Source organism: Amphiura filiformis, chromosome 7 (assembly GCF_039555335.1).
Source record: "Amphiura filiformis chromosome 7, Afil_fr2py, whole genome shotgun sequence".
Classification (NCBI taxonomy): Eukaryota; Metazoa; Echinodermata; class Ophiuroidea; order Amphilepidida; family Amphiuridae; genus Amphiura; species Amphiura filiformis.
Window position 1 is genome coordinate 37,694,281 of NC_092634.1, and position 20,041 is coordinate 37,714,321.

The 20,041-nt window shown below is 34.5% G+C and overlaps 2 protein-coding genes across 2 annotated transcripts; both read right to left on the reverse strand.

Annotated features, from left to right (window-relative positions):
* Nucleotides 1–7,653: 7,653 nt before the first annotated feature.
* Nucleotides 7,654–12,449, reverse strand: LOC140157114 (cilia- and flagella-associated protein 107-like). Its single transcript, XM_072180190.1, has 4 exons — nucleotides 12,232–12,449; nucleotides 11,241–11,351; nucleotides 9,902–10,085; nucleotides 7,654–8,860 (listed from the first exon to the last, which is right to left on the reverse strand). Exons 1-4 carry the CDS (start codon nucleotides 12,334–12,336, stop codon nucleotides 8,526–8,528), a joined length of 735 nt encoding a protein of 244 aa, XP_072036291.1. The 5' UTR covers nucleotides 12,337–12,449; the 3' UTR covers nucleotides 7,654–8,525.
* A 5,362-nt stretch (nucleotides 12,450–17,811) lies between these two features.
* On the reverse strand, nucleotides 17,812–19,954 carry LOC140156358 (uncharacterized). Its single transcript, XM_072179327.1, has 2 exons — nucleotides 19,789–19,954; nucleotides 17,812–19,039 (listed from the first exon to the last, which is right to left on the reverse strand). Exon 2 carries the CDS (start codon nucleotides 18,988–18,990, stop codon nucleotides 18,247–18,249), a length of 744 nt encoding a protein of 247 aa, XP_072035428.1. The 5' UTR covers nucleotides 18,991–19,039; nucleotides 19,789–19,954; the 3' UTR covers nucleotides 17,812–18,246.
* Nucleotides 19,955–20,041: the final 87 nt, after the last annotated feature.

The window sequence follows — 20,041 nt, forward strand, 5'->3', positions numbered from 1 at the left end:
TTATAGACAGCATTTAATCATTGAATGCTATCTTCTGTAGACAGCATTTATTTTTTGAATGCTATCTTCTGTAGGCAGCATTTAATCATTGAATGCTATCTTCTATAGACAGCATTCAATCATTAAATGCTCTCTTTGGAAGACAGCATTTAATCATTGAATGCTATCTTCTGTAGACAATATTTTATCATGGAATGCTATCTTCTGTAGACAGCATTTAATCATTGAATGCTATCTTCTGTAGACAGCATTTAATCATTGAATGCTATCTTCTGTAGACAGCATTTAATCATTGAATGCTATCTTCTGTAGACAGCATTTAATCATTGAATGATATCTTCTGTAGACAGCATTTAATCATTGAATGCTATCTTCTGTAGACAGCATTTAATCATTGAATGATATCTTCTGTAGACAGCATTCAATGATTAAATGCTATCTTCTGTAGACAGCATTTAATCATTGAATGCAATCTTCTATAGACAGCATTCAATGATTAAATGCTATCTTCTGTAGACAGCATTTAATCATCGAATGCTATCTTCCGTAGACAACATTTTATCATGGAATGCTATCTTCTGTAGACAGCATTTAATCATTGAATGCTATCTTCTGTAGACAGCATTTAATCATTGAATGATATCTTCTGTAGACAGCATTTAATCATTGAATGCTATCTTCTGTAGACAGCATTTAATCATTGAATGATATCTTCTATAGACAGCATTCAATGATTAAATGCTATCTTCTATAGACAGCATTCAATGATTAAATGCTATCTTCTGTAGACAGCATTTAATCATTGAATGCAATCTTCTATAGACAGCATTTAATCATTGAATGCTATCTTCAGTAGACAGCATTTAATCATTGAATGATATCTTCTATAGACAGCATTTAATCATTGGATGCTGTCTTCTGTAGACAGCATTTAATCATTGAATGCTATCTTCTGTAGACAGCATTTAATCATTGAATGCTATCTTCTGTAGACAGCATTTAATCATTGAATGCTATCTTCTATAGACAGCATTCAATGATTAAATGCTATCTTCTGTAGACAGCATTTAATCATTGAATGCTATCTTCTGTAGACAATATTTTATCATGGAATGCTATCTTCTGTAGACAGCATTTAATCATTGAATGCTATCTTCTGTAGACAGCATTTAATCATTGAATGCTATCTTCTGTAGACAGCATTTAATCATTGAATGCTATCTTCTGTAGACAGCATTTAATCATTGAATGATATCTTCTGTAGACAGCATTTAATCATTGAATGCTATCTTCTGTAGACAGCATTTAATCATTGAATGCCATCTTCTATAGACAGCATTCAATGATTAAATGCTATCTTCTGTAGACAGCATTTAATCATCGAATGCTATCTTCCGTAGACAACATTTTATCATGGAATGCTATCTTCTGTAGACAGCATTTAATCATTGAATGCTATCTTCTGTAGACAGCATTTAATCATTGAATGCTATCTTCTGTAGACAGCATTTAATCATTGAATGCTATCTTCTGTAGACAGCATTTAATCATTGAATGATATCTTCTGTAGACAGCATTTAATCATTGAATGCTATCTTCTGTAGACAGCATTTAATCATTGAATGATATCTTCTATAGACAGCATTCAATGATTAAATGCTATCTTCTGTAGACAGCATTTAATCATCGAATGCTATCTTCTGTAGACAACATTTTATCATGTAATGCTATCTTCTGTAGACAGCATTTAATCATTGAATGCTATCTTCTGTAGACAGCATTTAATGCTATCTTCTGTAGACAGCATTTAATCATTGAATGCTATCTTCTGTAGACAGTATTTAATCATAGACGGCATTTAATCAATGAATGCCATCCTCTGCAGATAATTAATCATTGAATTCTTATGTAGACAGGATTTTATTATTGATTGTTATCTTCTGTAAATAGCATTTAATCATTGAATGCTATATTCAGGAGACAGCATTTAATTGTTGAATGCTATCTTTCGTAGACAGCATTTAATCATTGAATGCTATCTTCTGTAGACAGTATTTAATCATAGACAGCATTTAATCAAATTATGAATGCCATCCTCTGCAGATAATTAATCATTGAATTCTTATGTATACAGCATTTTATTATTGATTGCTATCTTCTGTAAATAGCATTTAATCATTAAATGCTGTATTCTGTAGACAGCATTTAATCATTGAATGCTATCTTCTGTAGACAGCATTTAATCATTGAATGCTATCTTCTGTAGACAGCATTTAATCATTGAATGCTATCTTCTGTAGACAGCATTTAATCATTGAATGCTATCTTCTGTAGACAGCATTTAATCATTAAATGCAATCTTCTGTAGACGGCATTTAATCATTAAATGCTATCTTCTGTAGACAGCATTTAATCATTGAATGCTATATTCTGTAGACAGCATTTAATCATTGAATGCTATCTTCTGTAGACAGCATTTAATCATTGAATCCTATCTTCTGTAGACAGCATCTAATCAATGCCATCTTCTGTAGACCGCATTTAACCATTGAATGCTATCTTCTGCAAACAGTATTTAATCATTGAATGCTATATCTTCTGTAGACAGCATGTAATCAATGCCATCTTCTGTAGACATCATGTAATCAATGCTATCTTCTGTAGATAGCATTTAACCATTGAATGCTATCTTCTGTAAACAGTATTTAATCATTGAATGCTATCTTCTATAGGCAGCATTTAATCATTGAATGCTATCTTATGTAGACAACATTTAATCAATGAATGCTATCCTCTGCAGATAATAATTAATCATTGAATTCATATTTCAACAACTCTTCCTATACCTTTGTACAGGAGCCAACCGTTGTTAAACGGTGATGAACCCACACTTTTACTGTAGCGTATACGTGAACGAGACTAGGCGTTACGCGAGAGCGCGTAAAATTCGTCATGCCTGGAACCTTTGTGCGTATGCCAGCTTACAAGCTGAATTCAGTATTTTTCAAGTAGCGGCTAAACATTGCCGTTTTATTCTGTAGTTTTATTGCTGATATCAAAAGAGAAATCATCGAAGTTTTTGTAAGGCTGAGTGGCAATGATTAACTGACATTCCTCGTAAAATAATCGTGAATTATACGATATTTAGCTTCTTTTCGTTGTTGAAAGGGATTCAATCATGTTTCACCGTTGTTCATCACCGTTTAACAACTCGCGTCCCGAGCTGCCCGAGCGAAGTGAACCACGCAGACGTTGTTAAACGGTGATGAACAACGGTGAAACATGATTGAATCCCTAAATAGACATGTTATTGAATGCTATCTTCTGTAGACAACAATCAATCATTGGATATGGATGCTATCTTCTGTATACAGCATTTAATAATTGAATGCTATTTTCTGTAGACGGCATTTAATCATTGAATTTTATCTTCTGTAGACAACAATCAATCATTGAATGCTAACTTCTGTAGACAGCATTTAATCAATTAATGCTATCTTCTGTAGACAACAATTAATGATTGAATGCTATCTTCTGTAAACAGCATTTAATAATTGAATGCTATCTTCAGGAGACAGCATTTGTTCTGCATACACAGTAAAAAGTAACACTATACTTTCAATGTCATTTTATACATGTTAAAAAAGTGCAATATTTCAGTCAAGTTAGCTCAATCGATAAGGCGTTCGACTGTGGTGCGAGAGGTTGCGTGTTCGAACCCTGGCGGTGCCTAGTAAGCTCATGTGAAAAAAAAATTGAGTTAGCTTGAAATCCCCCTGGACAAGGGACTCGCTGCTAATTTGTCTCGTTGTAACCCGTACAAAACTCGGGGAGCTGATCCTGGTTGCGATGGTTATTTGTGGAATGTCAAGGGTGTGCGCTCTTGAAGCAGCAAAGTCCCCGATTTGTTGTTTAATGGTTTGTGGAATGATGTGGGCCGGTAGTGGTCAGCGACAACCTGTAAAGTGTGCTGAGGCTTGTGGATCAACGTCTAGGCGTTGTGCCTGTGCGTAGCGCACTATAAATCACTGCGCTTTTTTTAAAAAATTTTATAATACGATTTTGGAGACTTTTATAATCAATTTTCTAAATGTTAATTCAAATTGTATATTTTTGTGTGTTTTATATCTTGTGCAATGCCTGCCTAAATGTTTAATTCTAATTGTTCTTATGTGTATTTTTATATTGTAATTTATTGTATGTAATTTGGCCTACGGGCCACGAATTGGCAATAAAATAAAATATCAATCAATCAATAATAATTGAATGCTATCTTTAGAAGACAGCATTTAATCATTGAATGCTATCTTCTGTAGACAGCATTTTATCATGGAATGCTATCTTCTGTAGACAGCAACTATTGAATGCTATCTTCTGTAGACGGCAATTAATCATTGAATGATATCTTCTGTGGACAACAATCAATCATTGAATGCTATCTTCTGTAGACAGCATTTAATAATTGAATGTTATCTTCAGGATAGGAGACAGCATTTAATAATTGAATGCTATCTTCAGAAGACGGCATTTAATCATTGAATGCTATCTTCTGTAGACAACATTTTATCATGGAATGCTATCTTCTGTAGACAGCATTTAATCATTGAATGCTATCTTCTGTAGACAGCATTTTATCATGGAATGCTATCTTCTGTAGACAGCATTTGATAATTGGATGTTATCTTCTATAGACAGCATTTAATAATTAAATGCTATGCTATCTTCTGTAGTCAACAATTAATCATTGAGTTCTTTCTTTTGTAGACAGTATTTAATGAATGCCATCCTCTGCAGACAATAAAAAGCCTTAATGTACGATCTTTTTAAATTTTTCTTTTTTTCTTCTAAAATGATAATATGCAATCATTATGAAAGTTCCCAATACATTTGGACGCGAAAAACATTGGGATTTACAAAGAAACAACATCATAAACTTAACCTCATCACTCGAAACATCTCGCACTATTTGGATTAGGACAGCGAGTGCGGCCTCAGAGTTAGTCTCCTACGCGGCCAGTTTGGTTACGCTCCCTCCACATGTGGAGGGAGCATAACCAAGCTAGTTTTGTTCGAGACTACGGTTTGCGATCGTGGCCGACATAAAGTCATAATGTAACAAAATTATGACTTTATGTCGGACCAACAGAAAATCGTCCCGTTTTACTACAAATAGGACGAATTTGACAGTTTGCTCATAGATTTAAGTTAGAACATGTGTAAGTATTACAAATATGCCAAAAAAATCGGTTTTGAAAAAAATAAAGGTAAATTCTGAAAAAAGATCGTACATTATGACTTTAATCACTGAATGCTATCTTCTGTAGACAGCATTAAATAATTGAGTGCTATCTTCTGTAGACAGCATTAAATAATTGAATGCTATCTTCTGTAGGCAGCATTTATTCATTGAATGCTATCTTCTGTAGACAGCATTAAATAATTGAGTGCTATCTTCTGTAGACAGCATTAAATAATTGAGTGCTATCTTCTGTAGGCAGCATTCAATAATTGAATGCTATCTTTAATCATTGAATGGTCTCTTTGGTAGACAGCATTTATTCATTGAATGCTATCTTCTGTAGACAGCATTAAATAATTGAGTGCTATCTTCTATAGGCAGCATTCAATAATTGAGTGCTGACTTCTGTAGGCAGCATTCATAATTGAATGCTATCGTCTGTAGACAGCAATTTCAATCAGTGTATGCCGTCTTCAGTTCAGTAATTAATCATTAAATGATATCTTCAGTGGACAGCATTTAATCATTGAATGCTATCTTCTCTAGACGGCATTTAATTATTGAATGTTATCTTCTGTAGACAGCATTTAATAATTGAATGCTATCTTTAATTTAATCATTGAATGCTCTCTTCTGTAGACAGCATTTAATAATTGGATGTTATCTTCTGTAGACAGCATTTAATCATTGAATGCTATATTCTGTAGACAGCATTTAATCATTGAATTCTATCTTCAGTAGACAGCATTTAATAATTGAATGCTATCTTTAATTTAATCATTGAATGCTCTCTTCTGTAGACGGCATTTAATAATTGGATGTTATCTTCTGTAGGTAGCATTTAATAATTGAATGCTATCTTCTATAGATAACATCTAATCACTGAATACTTTCTTCAGTAGACAGCATTTAATCATTGAATGCTATCTTCTATAGACAGCATTGCATCATTGAATGCTATCTTCTGTATATAGCATTTAATCATTGAATGCTATCTTCTGTAGACAGCATTTAATAATTCAATGCTATCTTCAATTTAATCATTGAACGATTATCTTCTGTAGACAGCATTTAATAATTGGATGTTATCTTCTGTAGGTAGCATTTAATAATTGAATGCGATCTTCTATAGATAGCATTCAATCATTGAATGCGATCTTCTGTACACAGCATTTAATCATTCAATGCTATCTTCTATAGGTAACATCTAATCACTGAATACTTTCTTCAGTAGACAGCATTTAATCATTGAATGCTATCTTCTGTAGACAGCATTTAATCATTGAATGCTATCTTCTGTAGACCGCAATTTCACTCAGTGTATGCTATCTTCTGTAGACAGCAGTTAATCATTGAATGCTATCTTCTATAGATAATATCTAATCACTGAATACTTTCTTCAGTAGACAGCATTTAATCATTTAAACAATTGAACTTTTCACAAGTACAAAGAGTTTCATTCAACAAATCATAACTCCGCTTCTGGATCATCGTTTGAAGTCAAATGAGATATCATTTTAAAGCTTATATATTTTCTAAACACGAAATAAAACAAAATTGACCGGGACTTTATGGCCGATTTGTGGTGGACGGTCACATATTGGGATCCAAAGAAATTAAGAAAATATGATAACCCCCTTGGCCCTTACAACATTCTCTCTTGTGTGAAACACCACAAGAAAACTGGACAGAAAACAAAGTGAGAATATTGTATGAAGTTATAACCTTCTTATTGCAAAAGCTTTGAGTAAGTAACACAAAATTGTACACATCAGGTTGTTTTTCTTCATAAATGTATTTTATTATAAAATTATTATGATACAAGGAACATGTAATATTATACAAATAAATATTTACATTATCATATGAACAGATTGGTTTGTTACAGGCATTATTAGTTGATATATTATTACGGTCATATGGTAGACATTGGATACTTTGGAATTTGCATAGAATTTACTGTATTTGGTTAAATTTGCTCTTTTTTTTGGTCAAGGCAATGTAAGAAACAAAACATAATTTTCATCTTTGCATAGATTTGGCCCTTGGAAACAAATGGTCAATATTTAATATTTTGTTTTCAAGTTTTGTTCGTTTTGGCTGTTGAAACATTTCCAATAGCAAATCATGTATAACATCTTTATGTAGTCTTGAATGATTTCATTTTAACATCTTAATATTATGTGGACACAATTATTTGGTTTTAATCAGCATGATATAATAATCAATATCTGTGATACTTTAGGCATAAGGCCTAATAAAAATTGTTTGATTGGCATAACATAAACAAATGAAGGTGGGTAGGTAGGGATTTTATTTTTTACTTTTAAAGCTGTAAATTGCTGTTTAAAAGGCCTTCAAACGTTTTCTCTTCTTTAAAAAAAATTTAATTAACCAATTTTTTTTTGCAAAAAAAGAAAAGAAAAAAAAGTCAGGGTCGGGCTATTTCTAGGGTAGGTCGGGTTACGCCAATCAAACAATTTTTTTAGGCCCAATCATCATCCAAGAAATGCCAAGTATGACGTCAGATGCTTCAATCTGTGTGCTTCTATGTTCAAATGACTTTAACAAGATAATGACATGTTCAAGCATCCACCGATAACTGGTCAAATATTTAACTTTAAAAATATTTGAATAAACTTCATCGAATTATGCTGTAGTTAACATAACTTGGATTTCAAAGCAAAAAAAAATAATGGTTTGTTTCTGGTCTCATGGGAGGTTCAAAATGCAATGCATTTGTTTTGTTTTTTCCTTCATGATTTCTCAGTTATTTTTGGAGTTTTAGATGATTTTGTAGGATAATTTGTTTTAAACAACAAAAGGAGAGAGAAATTGTTTTTTTTTATTCTGCACTATACATGAACACACATGGTGGGTGACGAGGCAAACATATGTTTATGCCCAATACCACACTAAAATGTATCTAATTAGTACGGTAATATAATTTTAAATTTAAGTGGTTTGACAAATAATTTGGTAGAATTGTCAATTGATGATAACATATAAAACATCTTGCATCAATGGTAAATTACATTTTAGATGCATCCATCCAATATGCCGCTTGCACATGAAGATAAATTCTGAACATTTGAAAAATTAATCAAAGTTTAGTGTAAAAATAGTATCATCATTACATCAAAAAAGCATTTATTGTATATTTGTTCAAACACTCAAAACATGGTGACTTCCAATTTCACATAATTATGAAATAACAAATCTAAACATTATTACATTCCACAGATCAACAAAGACACAAAAATAGTCACAACACACAAACCAACTCTTACACCGACACATGTGTTGGCCCTATGCTACTAGTAGCTGTTGGCATCCTATTACTGGCAGCAGTTGGCATTCTTGATGGCATTAATACTTGTTCAGGAGTCTGTATAACATTCACACTTCTTAAGCCCAAGTCCTTATTAATTTTGTTCATTGGATGCATTCGTGTGGACATTGCCTTCGGAGGTGAGAAATGATTTGTAACTAGTGCGTTCATTGGATGTGAACTGAAGGAAGAACCATATGTTGTGCCATAGTTTCCTAATCCAGCGTCACTTTGTTCTGTACCCCACTTTCCTATTGTTTTCTCTGCTAGACCAAAGTTTGTTGGAGCACCTGAAACATAGAATGAAATTTACATTACATGGTTAGATTTATTTTGTCTTGCATATTTTTTTCCCAGTTTAGGCCACATAAAATTGATTTTTTTTTTTGGTTCTTGTTCCCACCCACATGATTTCCTGGAGTTGAGTCTTTTTGAATTTTCAAGTATGAATTTTGAATCACTAAAAGATGTTGTATTTATTTACCCCTCTTCATAACCTTTAAATAAAAAGGACCTCATCGTTTTCAAAGAATGTCATATATGTGACATGATCAAGGGGAATGAGTCACATGTCGGCCCTGGTCAAAAATGAGTTTTACACATGTTTCTAAAAAGGACATTTAGAGCTTTCAGAAACTGAAAACCCCATGCTGATATGACTTTTCTTTGTGAAGTTACATCAATTTATCAATCGCTGAAAACAATATAAAACAAAAGAATTTTAACACTTTCTTTGCCAATATCTCAAAATCAACATTAGCGACATCCGACTCATTTCCCTTGATCGTGTCACATATGTCAAAAAAGGATATCAAACAACTGCTGGCAAATAGCAATGGCAATTTTGCAATTTATTTTACTAAAAATAAAACCCTAAAGGAGAACCGAAAAATTGATTTGAAAAGAAGAAAGAAGCAACCATTTCTAAAGATATATCTTGGATGACACTGTCACAGGTTACTTTGTGATTTTTAGTGGTGGTGACAGCAGGAATAGTTTTTCAGTGATATGCATGATTTAAATAATAAAGAAGGCGGCACCCTATTATACTCTGGACCGGTAATCCAGCAACCGGGGTTCAATCACTGCTGCGTCCTGATTTTTACTCTATCAAAATGTTATATGTCAGTTTGCTCAGGTCATATAAAAGCATGATTTGTCACACTACATTACCAATGATTACCATACTTCTTAATTTAATGAATCATATCACTAAGAAAAGATTTAAATTTCATAGTTTTTTCAGTTTCTGCAAAGTTGACATATGATTCTTCATTTTGGTAATAAATTTTAAAAACATAGAGACAAGAAACTTTCCCCTAATTACTCACCTTTCAGAGGATGATCTGTTTTCTCAGGTTGCCATGACAACGTATGTGAATCCCAGTGTCTAAGAGCAGGTAGCGCATCTTGTGGCCCTCGTTCTCTTTTGTTAAAGTGTTCATCGTACCAGGATACTAAGTTACTGGAGTAATCAGCATTATGATGTGAGAAGATTAAATTGTTGCTAAGGCCCTGTGGAGGAAAAGAAAATGGATGCGAATAATGAAATGAGTATGGGGTAAAGATCAAACATAATAATGAAGTTAAAAAAACTGTTTGACCCGCCTGTTAGATATATCTCATAACAAAAAGGATGGCAAATTGCCCCCCCCCAAAAAAAAAATTTGATCTAAACAAAGCTCTAAATAGACATTTTGTTGGGTGATTGCATTGTAATGAAATGTTAATAGTCTATAAAACTTATCATTTAATATTGTGTCTTTTTCTTTTTTAACTGAAAATTTGTGGCTTCGAATATGTGTCTGCGATGGCACTGAGTCATGGCACCATCAAAAGATGAGTGGTCTATAACAAAAAGCTCATATGTTACATTGCAAATGATAAGGCCAAATTAAATAAAAAACATACAGTCTTTGAATAAATTTTTTTGAACTCGGCCTTATACCATTACCATTCACAAATGAAACAAGATAAATTAATGTCCAAGATCATGGACAATTTTAAAAGTATTTCATCCTTCTTTTAAAAATGTTAAAAGGTGAGCTGTTGTAAACTGCTTATCCACAAAAATAGCCTGTTTAAGTAAAATTTCAAAGTTTAGGGGCCTGAGCTTTCGATCCTAGCAGGATCTTTATCAAAGGCAAAGTGACAAGACAACACACAAACATGCATATATATAGTGACATGGACATAAAGGAAAAGGAAATTAGCAAGACAATGGAAGACATAAGTGGTTCCTGGGAATTGGGGCAGGAAGTGGGATGTCATGAATGGAGATGAGAGGGATAAGGAAATGAATGAAGACAATGGGCTGAATAGAAAAATGAAAATGTGTGGTAAAAATAAAACTACAAAAACATAATACATGATGATGGAAGTAAAAGGAAATAAAAACTAAAATAATAAAGTGGATGGAAAATATAAATAACAAAATAGGAAAAAAAAAAAAAAAAAAAAAAAAAAAATTGGGGGGGTTGGTTGGAATATTATGATAATGAAAACCAAGTTAATCGTTTCCCTCTTGGATGTTGAGACCATGTGGCTGGATGGTACGTAGGCGCTTCATCCAGAATTTCTCCCTGCTGGCACGGACGGTGTCAGGACGGTTACCTAAAGACGGTTACCTTCTTTTAAAAATAACGGACATATGTGACATAAAATTCTTACCTCATTTTGCACCATAGCATTCCGCCTTGTGTAGATATCTGGTTTAAACCCTGAGTTGTTCTTATAATCAAATCTATGTGTTGATGTGTGATTGCAGCGTCCTTTCGCCCACTGGAAGAAAATCAATAAAAACATTGGATCATAAATTTATTGCTTGACTTGCATGTGTGTTTTGTAATTAAAATTCAAGTTTAAAGATAAAGCAAGTCACAGGACTCACATCCAGAGTAATTTTATACAGTAGCTTGTAGACTAGACCATGATCCGGAGTGGAGTTGAAAATAAACATTTCCATTTCCAACTACACTACATGTATCATTTTGTAAAATTTCGTATGAATTTTTATCATCAAAAATTGATTTTAAACTGGGATGCCCAAAACCTGCACCTGATCAATAAAAGTTCAGTTGTCTCTGTCAACTCAAATATAAGAAAACAGCCATTGTATTCATTCATACATGTAATCATATATTTAATTTTGCCAATCACCAATCAATCATTGCAATAATGTGATTCAATACTAATGAATCATTGTCAGGTACATTGTATTGTAGTTCACTGACAGTCTGACACTGATTTCTGGAAAACCTTTAGAAGAACTGGGGCAAGACTATAAGCCTAGATGAAGCTTTTGATGACTTTTTTAGCAGAAATATTTCTGATAAATAGTTCTATTTTCATGAATTTAGGCTCCTTGTTCCCAAGAGACAGACTCAAAAGGAAACCAGGCAGTATAAATTTACAAAGTAGGCCTATATACTATGTGATTGTCTAAAACAATAACATGCTTAATATCTGCGACTAATCAAAGTCAAAGATCTTTAATATGACTTTTATGTCTTCTTTTTGTTTGAAACATGATGATATAATTCATGTAATTATAAACCGTAGGCATTAAACCCGGAGGCTTTATATCGCTCATGCATGTTGATCTGCCATAACAACGCCAACGGTCATAATAATAAAGGAAGTGTTGAAACTTTTGGCCTACCTTGTTTCTTTCTTCCGACCAGTTTCCAATCAAAACTCCGTTTGCGTATCTCTGTTCTATTCTCCAGCCTGGTAGTGACCATTTCTTAGGATCTCCTTGCGCCATTTGTTCTAATAATTTATTAATAAAGTCACCTAAAAGTTGTGTTGAAGTCGGGAAACTTCAAGCTTATCAAGTTCACTCCTTACACACTGCTGTCCACGTTGTCGTTGTGTCACTGTGCTCAGTGTGCTGTTGTGGTGCTGCCACGAAATTAGGCGTACACAAAGTTTGTTTACGGTACAGCGAGCACCATGGTAACGCTATGCACCAGCGCTTCGCCATGGCCTTTCTGTTGGCTCGCTCGACAATACAAAATAAGCGCAAAGGGATAAGGAAGGTATGCGTAAGATACTATCGATTTGGCAAAGGAGCGCTGCAACTACAGTGTGCGCTGCAACCTTACGTGCCCTTTTCCGTCATCGCAGTGGGATCCTGTCATGATTGATTGGATTGCATGTTGATTGATTGCATTGGCAAATAAAAGGAAACTAAATGAAACAGAATGAGATAGAAATGACGAACTCATATTGAAAAATTCTAAATATTGAAATAAAACAAATTGTGGGATAGGCTAGGGCAGTCACAAGGTGGTTAAAAAAATATTAGAAACTCAAATTGCCCGTAAAAAGAGTTTTTTTAAATCTTTTGTTTGCTGTAAATTTGTCTAAATTCTTTTGGTTTTTAGGCCTATGCATTGGAGGGCCTGTTTTTGTTTTGTTTTTTGGTTTGTTTGTTGTAAAATCTTTTTATTCGCAGATAGTTCTCAGGTTGGTCGGGGATTTAGTTCAAACAAAACCTGCTTCTTTTTTTTCTTTTGATCTACCCTTTTCATCTAGGCACCCTTTATACTGAAAATTGTCATACACCACCCTTTACAATAATAATCTTTTAAAACACAAACAAATTGTAAATTATAAACAAGACTACAATCCAGGAAAAAAAATAGTTGACACACTTGCACTAAACAATGGAAATGCGTGCCCTATCAAAATTGGAGAGGCTAGTGAAACATGCATGCAATATAAGTGAAGTACAGACTCCCCCCTATATCTCACCCTTCCCCACTCCCCATCATTCAATGTTGGAGGGTCTCACGGACCTGTTTATAACATGGCTTGGTCCAACATTGAATTGGGGGAGCGGGGGAAGAGATATACCAAAAGACAGGCAAAGTGTGCCAACCTTTTTTTCCTGGATTGTAGACCGACTGGTCTAAAGCAGCTGAATAGCAGCATCTAAATTGTATATTGATCGTGGCAATTGACCAATTAAAAGCTATTCAAGTTTTTTACTCATCAATTTCCCTGCTTTTGTAGACATTTACCTCACTCTTTATATTTCACTATCACCCTTTTTATAATGCCATTGCCTTTTTTAATGAAAAGAGTGAGACCCCCTCCCTTTTCCCAACATGGGGCATGTGGGAAAATCCCCATCACAACTCTTCCCCCCTCCCCCAGTAAAAACGCAAGAAATTATCCACTTTTAGGGCAATTTTGAGCAAAATTTGTTGATTTTGCCCACCCTTGATATTCACTTAGCCACCCAATATCCCCCTGAAAAAATTCCTGGTGGAGCCACCGAATATTCTGTAACTGTCTAAAAATATGGTGCAAAAAAAAAAAAAAAAATAAAATCACAAATTTATCTAACACTCAGCAATAATATTATTGTATTTCTTTTATTAACTTGTTTTTGAAAGACTTGCTGTTACGTTCACTGCCGGCTTATCTTCTTAATAAAACTATGAAATCACACCATCAGGCGAAGTTTTACCATAATTCTTAGACTAGTTAGAGTCCTTTTATTCCTCTCCATCCTCTCTCTCCTCTTTTCTTCCCATTCCATAGTTTTACGACATCGCGGTCGGACATTACATTCAAAAGTGAATTACAATAATAAAATACATTCGCAATCATGGCGCTACGCAAATCTGCGGACATAGCGCGCCACGCCGCGTACTAGTTTGAGCGCATATTGCAATTAATCGCGCATTGATAACATTACCACATGACACTCCCCGAACTCCTATATGATTGTGTCAATCATCTCAAAAATGCACATTTAAATCGCGTTAAATTTACATCTTTTTGTGTGCATAAATATAATTTCATGCATACATTTGTTTTTAATGCACGTTTTAATTCATTTTATAAAATATTCTCCAAACGTACATTTGTCATAAATACAAATAAAATTTATGTGATAAATTTCTTCTCCAATGATAATCTCACACAAGTTTCCATCTCTCCAAAACATAATGAATTAAGTTATACATGTCCATGTTTATATGAAATGTCGCTTGACTAATTGCGCACTATAGCTGCAATACCAAACGCTTGTCCAGAAATTTAAATTCATCATGAAATCCTGATCAATACGCACATTTTGTGATAAAATCTTATTTTAAACACAACAGTTTTTTTGACGACCATATTATATTACTTTATCCCTTCATTTCAATTTTTAAAGAAATGTCGACTCGATTGACTTGCGCACTACTGCTGCAATCCCAAACGCTCGTCGCTTATTACAACAATCCAATAAAAAATCTTACACATATTTTTGTACTCTGGCTCGAGTTTTTGCATGTGAAATAATGCACACATTTGTCCATGTGCATGATAACACTAAATTAAAACAATATAATGTTTCATTGCTGTTTATCTTTGTTTTTAAACGCAATTATGCTTTACACAACAAAACATTTTTGAATGCCACAAAGATTGACGTGCATTATGTAAGCTTAGGCCTACATCTCTACTAAACATGATGTATACAACATTTAATTTTGATATGTGCATACACATTTCGTTGTACGTACCTTTTCATTTGTGCACGTACATTTGCAATATTTATAATACTTGCTTCACTATCGCACAATCCTCATTTAAATTTTATAATATATTACTGATCATTTTCATCTGTGAAAATATGAACATCTCTTGATTGTCTTCAAGTAAAAAGGCCAACAGTCAAAATATCATACCAAATGTCTGGTCATTTAGCAAGGAATCCAAGCAGGCTAGAACCTGAAGACAGCCTCTCGTATTCCATTTTCCACATCACTCTGCCACACCGATGCGTAGATCATGTAGACAACACTGCCACTGATGAAAACACGATGTCTTTTTCCAGAAGAACACAAATCAGCAATATATTCCAACGATGAAAATGTATTAATGTGCATCAAATCTCACAGTTCTGGTATTTGAACGGAATTGATGATGATACAGTCACGAAGCTACTCTGTTTTCTTCTCTTCTTTCTTCTGTAGCGAAGCTATCTGTGACGCTCTCTTCTTTCTTCCAATCCGCGGGCTTCCAATACAACAGTTAATCAGTTCTGCGTCCTCTTCTTTCTTCTTTATATGGCTAGCTCACTGAAGGTTTCTTCTTCAAAGCTGAACTAGTCTTTAGCGACTTTGAGACCTTCTTTGTCGATTTTCAAGTTTCTTTCTTCGAAAACTTTGTTGATGTTTTCTTTGGTAATTTTCCAGTTTCTTTCTTCGAAAACTTCGTTGATGTTTTCTTGGTGATTTCTTTGAGTCTTTCTTAGGCTATTTCTTGGAAATGGCGTACCTGTAGATTTACTTTTTCCGCTGCCACCATGTTACGTTCACTGACACTGCCGGCTTTAAATGTGCATTTTTGAGATGATTGACACAATCATATAGGAGTTCGGGGAGTGTCATGTGGTAATGTTATCAATGCGCGATTAATTGCAATATGCGCTCAAACTAGTACGCGGTGTGGCGCGCTATGTCCGCAGATTTGCGTAGCGCCATGATTGCGAATGTATTTTATTATTGTAATTCACTTTTGAATGAAATGTCCGACCGTGATGTCGTAAAACTATGGAAGTGGAAGGAATAAAAAAGAGGAGAGAGGAATAAAAGGACTCCCAAGTCTAAGAATTATGGTAAAACTTCGCCTGATGGTGTGATTTCATAGTTTTATTAAGAAGATAAGCCGGCAGTGAACGTAACACTTGCAAACAACAATAATTACAATGTACTTTGTATCAAAGTAGTTTTTAAAAATATAAGACATTAAAATGTACTGAAATTCTCATTACACAATGTGGGAAATATTCACAGTTCAACATCCTGGATTTGAACTAGGGACCTCCTGTTTTATTGTTCCAAGCTCTGCCAGCTGAGTAAATGAGTTGGTTGGAAAGAGGTAAATGATGAAATTTAATTCATTTTTATACCAACACATAATAAAGTGTTTTACTGCACTGCAAGACAGAATGATTTTGTAAATATTTGGAGGATCCAAAAACTTCATGAATCCTTTGACTTTTACATCTTTACCAGTAATAGAAAAAAGTTAACAAAGACAGTTTTTGGCAATATGACATAATTATCTCAAATTGCGGAGGTGGGGTGGTGCTTAGTTGCCATCCACTGCCCACATCAAATTTGAAAACGAGATAAAAATATTCAAAAGAATAGACATAACTATATATCCTGATTTTTTTTTCTTTCTTGAAAAAGGTTTCTTTTTCTTTCTGAATGTTCTAAAAATTGTTTAAAAGTTTATTTACACTCCAGCTGGTTTAAATATGAATGGCAGGATGAAAAAAAACATTTTGTTTTTAATTGAAAATTCCCTATCTAGTAGCTACCCAAGAAAAGGTTGGGTGTTTTTGGTCTTTTTCTTTTTTGTTACTCTTTTTGTGAAGTGCAAGTTGCAACCAACCATTTTGTTTTGGCCAAGTACATTGATATTTGGAAATGTGATTTTTAAATCACAAGCTTGGTGGGTCCATTTAGAAAGCACCTTTTATTTAAACATTAAAAATAATAAAAAGTTAGTACATCTGTGACAGATTTTTGGCAAATCACTTCCAAATATGTATTACAAATGATTGAACTACCCAGCAAACACAAAAATGTTTTCAAAACGTTATAAACATAAAAATAAATGCGTCTTGGTTTTGGTCAAAACTTTTGAACAAAATTTCAATGTCGGATTACATAGAGGTCATTGAAAACATTTTAAACACATATTATTATTAAAAAATACTTGTAATGTTAAAAAATGTTATCAACATGTTATTGTAAAAATAGAGTATCTGCTGGCAAACATTTTTACAAAATATTTCATCAACACTCTCAAGTTAAAATAACAATATGTTGGAATGTTATACAGTAAGTTTAAGAATATTACACCTGCCCAATTTGTGCCTATTTTTGCATTTTTTCTCAAAATTATACTGCATTGGTGACAAGTAAGATATGTATATAGGGGCAAGGACTACAACTACTGCACTGAAAATTCAGCTTCTCAAGGCAAGTAGTTATTGAGTTATTGATCAAATATTGGTTTTCCCTCATTTTTGACTGTAACTCCACAACTGTTGTCTGTGTTGAAATAAAACTTCCAGCGCAGTAGTTGTAGTCCTTGCCCCTATAATATACATATCTTACTTGTCACCAATGAGCTATAATTTTGAGAAAAATGCAAAAATAGGCGCAAAATTGGGCAGGGGTGTAGTACCCCCCTTAAAAATTTAGTTTTGAATGTTGTTAAAACGATTTATACATTTTATATACCCCCCCCCCCTGATCTAAACCTGGCTAGGCATTTAATGTTTCAAGGAAACATTTTGTGTTTGCTGGATAAGCACCATCACCAGCTACATGTTACATCACCTCAATAAAGCATTCTCATTTTCCGACGGGAGGCGGTCTCCCTGTTGATAGTATACAGGTATTGTGCCACAGTTTTGGTATAGAGCCCCCCTGTTATCAATGGGTTTTGGCAGAGAAAAATATGCCCAACTTACATTAACTTGGGTGCATTTTAGCTATTTCCCTAGAAAGTGCCCAATTTTGATGAAATTGGCCCAGGTGCTGTTTGTAAGCTTTTGTAGCTCAATATTATTACATAAAATGGGTCATAACAATTACAATTTCTTCTACAAATATTTTTGGAGACACCCCCCCACCCCCGGCTTATTTCATCAATCATCCTTCTCCTCTAGGCACAAGAGGGTTCTATCCGTAAGCCCAGCTTCATGGAATGTTTCTTTCCAATTAGTTATTAGTCTTTTAGGCACTTGATTAATGAACATATTACAATTAGAAAATGACAGTTTTGCTTCTAATTCAGCAAATTTACAAACATTTGCAAAATCATCTGATGGGCGGAAATATCTTTGGAGTCTTTGACCATTTGGAAGTTTGATAGCTAGCAAGAGTCTTGGTTCCATTTCAGATGGTTCTGATGATGCAGATGCATCAATCTGTGAGTTTCTTCTTCTGGCAAATTGTTTCCGCCTGAGATCCATCACTGATACACCTTTTTTTGCAGAAGGTGGTCTTGGACTTGATGATGTTTGAGGAACACTTGTACTAGATGCTTCGCTTACACATGACTTAGAAGTTCTGTTTGGAGAATTGTTGCTTTCTGTTTGATGGGACTCTGGCAAGTCATGGCTTCCAGATGTCTTTTGAGAAATGTCTTGCATTCCAATATGAGGAAGAGGGTTGTAATTTGAAAAGGCAGAACTAGGTCTTGAATTAGATGGCGAGTTTGAATCCCCATCTGTCGGTCTGTGAATAAATTGTCTGTATGATCTCTTTGAGGCAGGTCTGGAGTGCATCCTGTCTCCAGAGCTTGGTCTTGGTCTGGTGGGTGAGTGAGGCATGATAGGGGACGGTGTGCCATGAGGACTGGACGGTAATTCACTGATACCAGAATCCATGGAAGAACTTCTGCCAGAACTCCATTTACTTTTTGTGATGGACTCAGAGCTGCATGGGAAAAATAGTGAAATGACAAAAATGGATAGCAAGAAGTTATTTTCTTACACTTTAAAACATGCAAAATATAGTCTTGGACACAACATTCAGACCAAAATGATGATGCAATCGCTCTTGAGCTTCTCAATTTTGTGTCCGAGTATCGACATCGATCAGATCTCTGCAATCCCTTTTCTGAAGTGACTGACAGAAGTTGCTAGCTATATCATATGCACCTTGCGATCTTGCTTCGTATAATGATAACAATTGATGGGAGATTCCACCGTTACTTGCATTAAGCCATTATCATACACTTTTTGCATCCTCTTTTAATCGGAGTACCACATGAGTGTTAAGTTAGCTTCAAATTTCAATTCATTTTTTGTGGTACCGGTATTCCAACATTTCATTTTCATTCAAGGGTGGAGGGAGCAAGCAACTTTTGGCACATCAAAAGGGCACAAAAAAAGGGGGGGGGGGTCATATGGGGCAACTTTAATTAAAATGCTCTTAAAAGGTTTAGGAAAACATGGAAACCTTCTAATGCAAAATTCCAAGTTCAGCATGTTCAGGAACCCAACCTTGCCCTGCCCTGGCCCTGGGCCGGCGCCTTGCTGGAGCCTGGACATGGTGGAACTTCTGGAAGCTTAAATTTTATGAGAGTTTCACTTTCAGCATGTTCAGATAGGCCTAATTGATTTTTAAAACGTGCCATCGCCATGTGCTCAATGTTAGTTTAATTGTTTCAATGAATTACTTACCGGCTTCATCACGGTTTGATGGGTTTTGTAAATCCATTTGTCGGCTGCTGTCTGTTGACCCAGACTTTGGCCCAATATCGGCCATTTTGAAGCCTTTTTGTTGATATTAGCAATGCGCATGCGTAATATACAGTGCAGTATCTTCTACAAACTGTTCGGTGTTGAATTGCATTCATTTGCACGCTTTAATTTTTACGACACCTGCTGAGGAGGTGATCATTAAGTGACACTTAATTGCATACGTTGAACGATT

Bases quoted from the DNA above. Each gene is read 5' to 3' on its own strand.
- LOC140157114 (XM_072180190.1), bottom strand. From the start codon at position 12,336: ATGGCGCAAGGAGATCCTAAGAAATGGTCACTACCAGGCTGGAGAATA. The intron at 11,352-12,231 runs GTAGGCCAAAAG...ATTTTCTTCCAG, and splicing joins GGTCGGAAGAAAGAAACAAG to TGGGCGAAAGGACGCTGCAA. The intron at 8,861-9,901 runs GTGAGTAATTAG...TCTATGTTTCAG, and splicing joins AACAGATCATCCTCTGAAAG to GTGCTCCAACAAACTTTGGT.
- LOC140156358 (XM_072179327.1), bottom strand. From the start codon at position 18,990: ATGGATTCTGGTATCAGTGAATTACCGTCCAGTCCTCATGGCACACCG.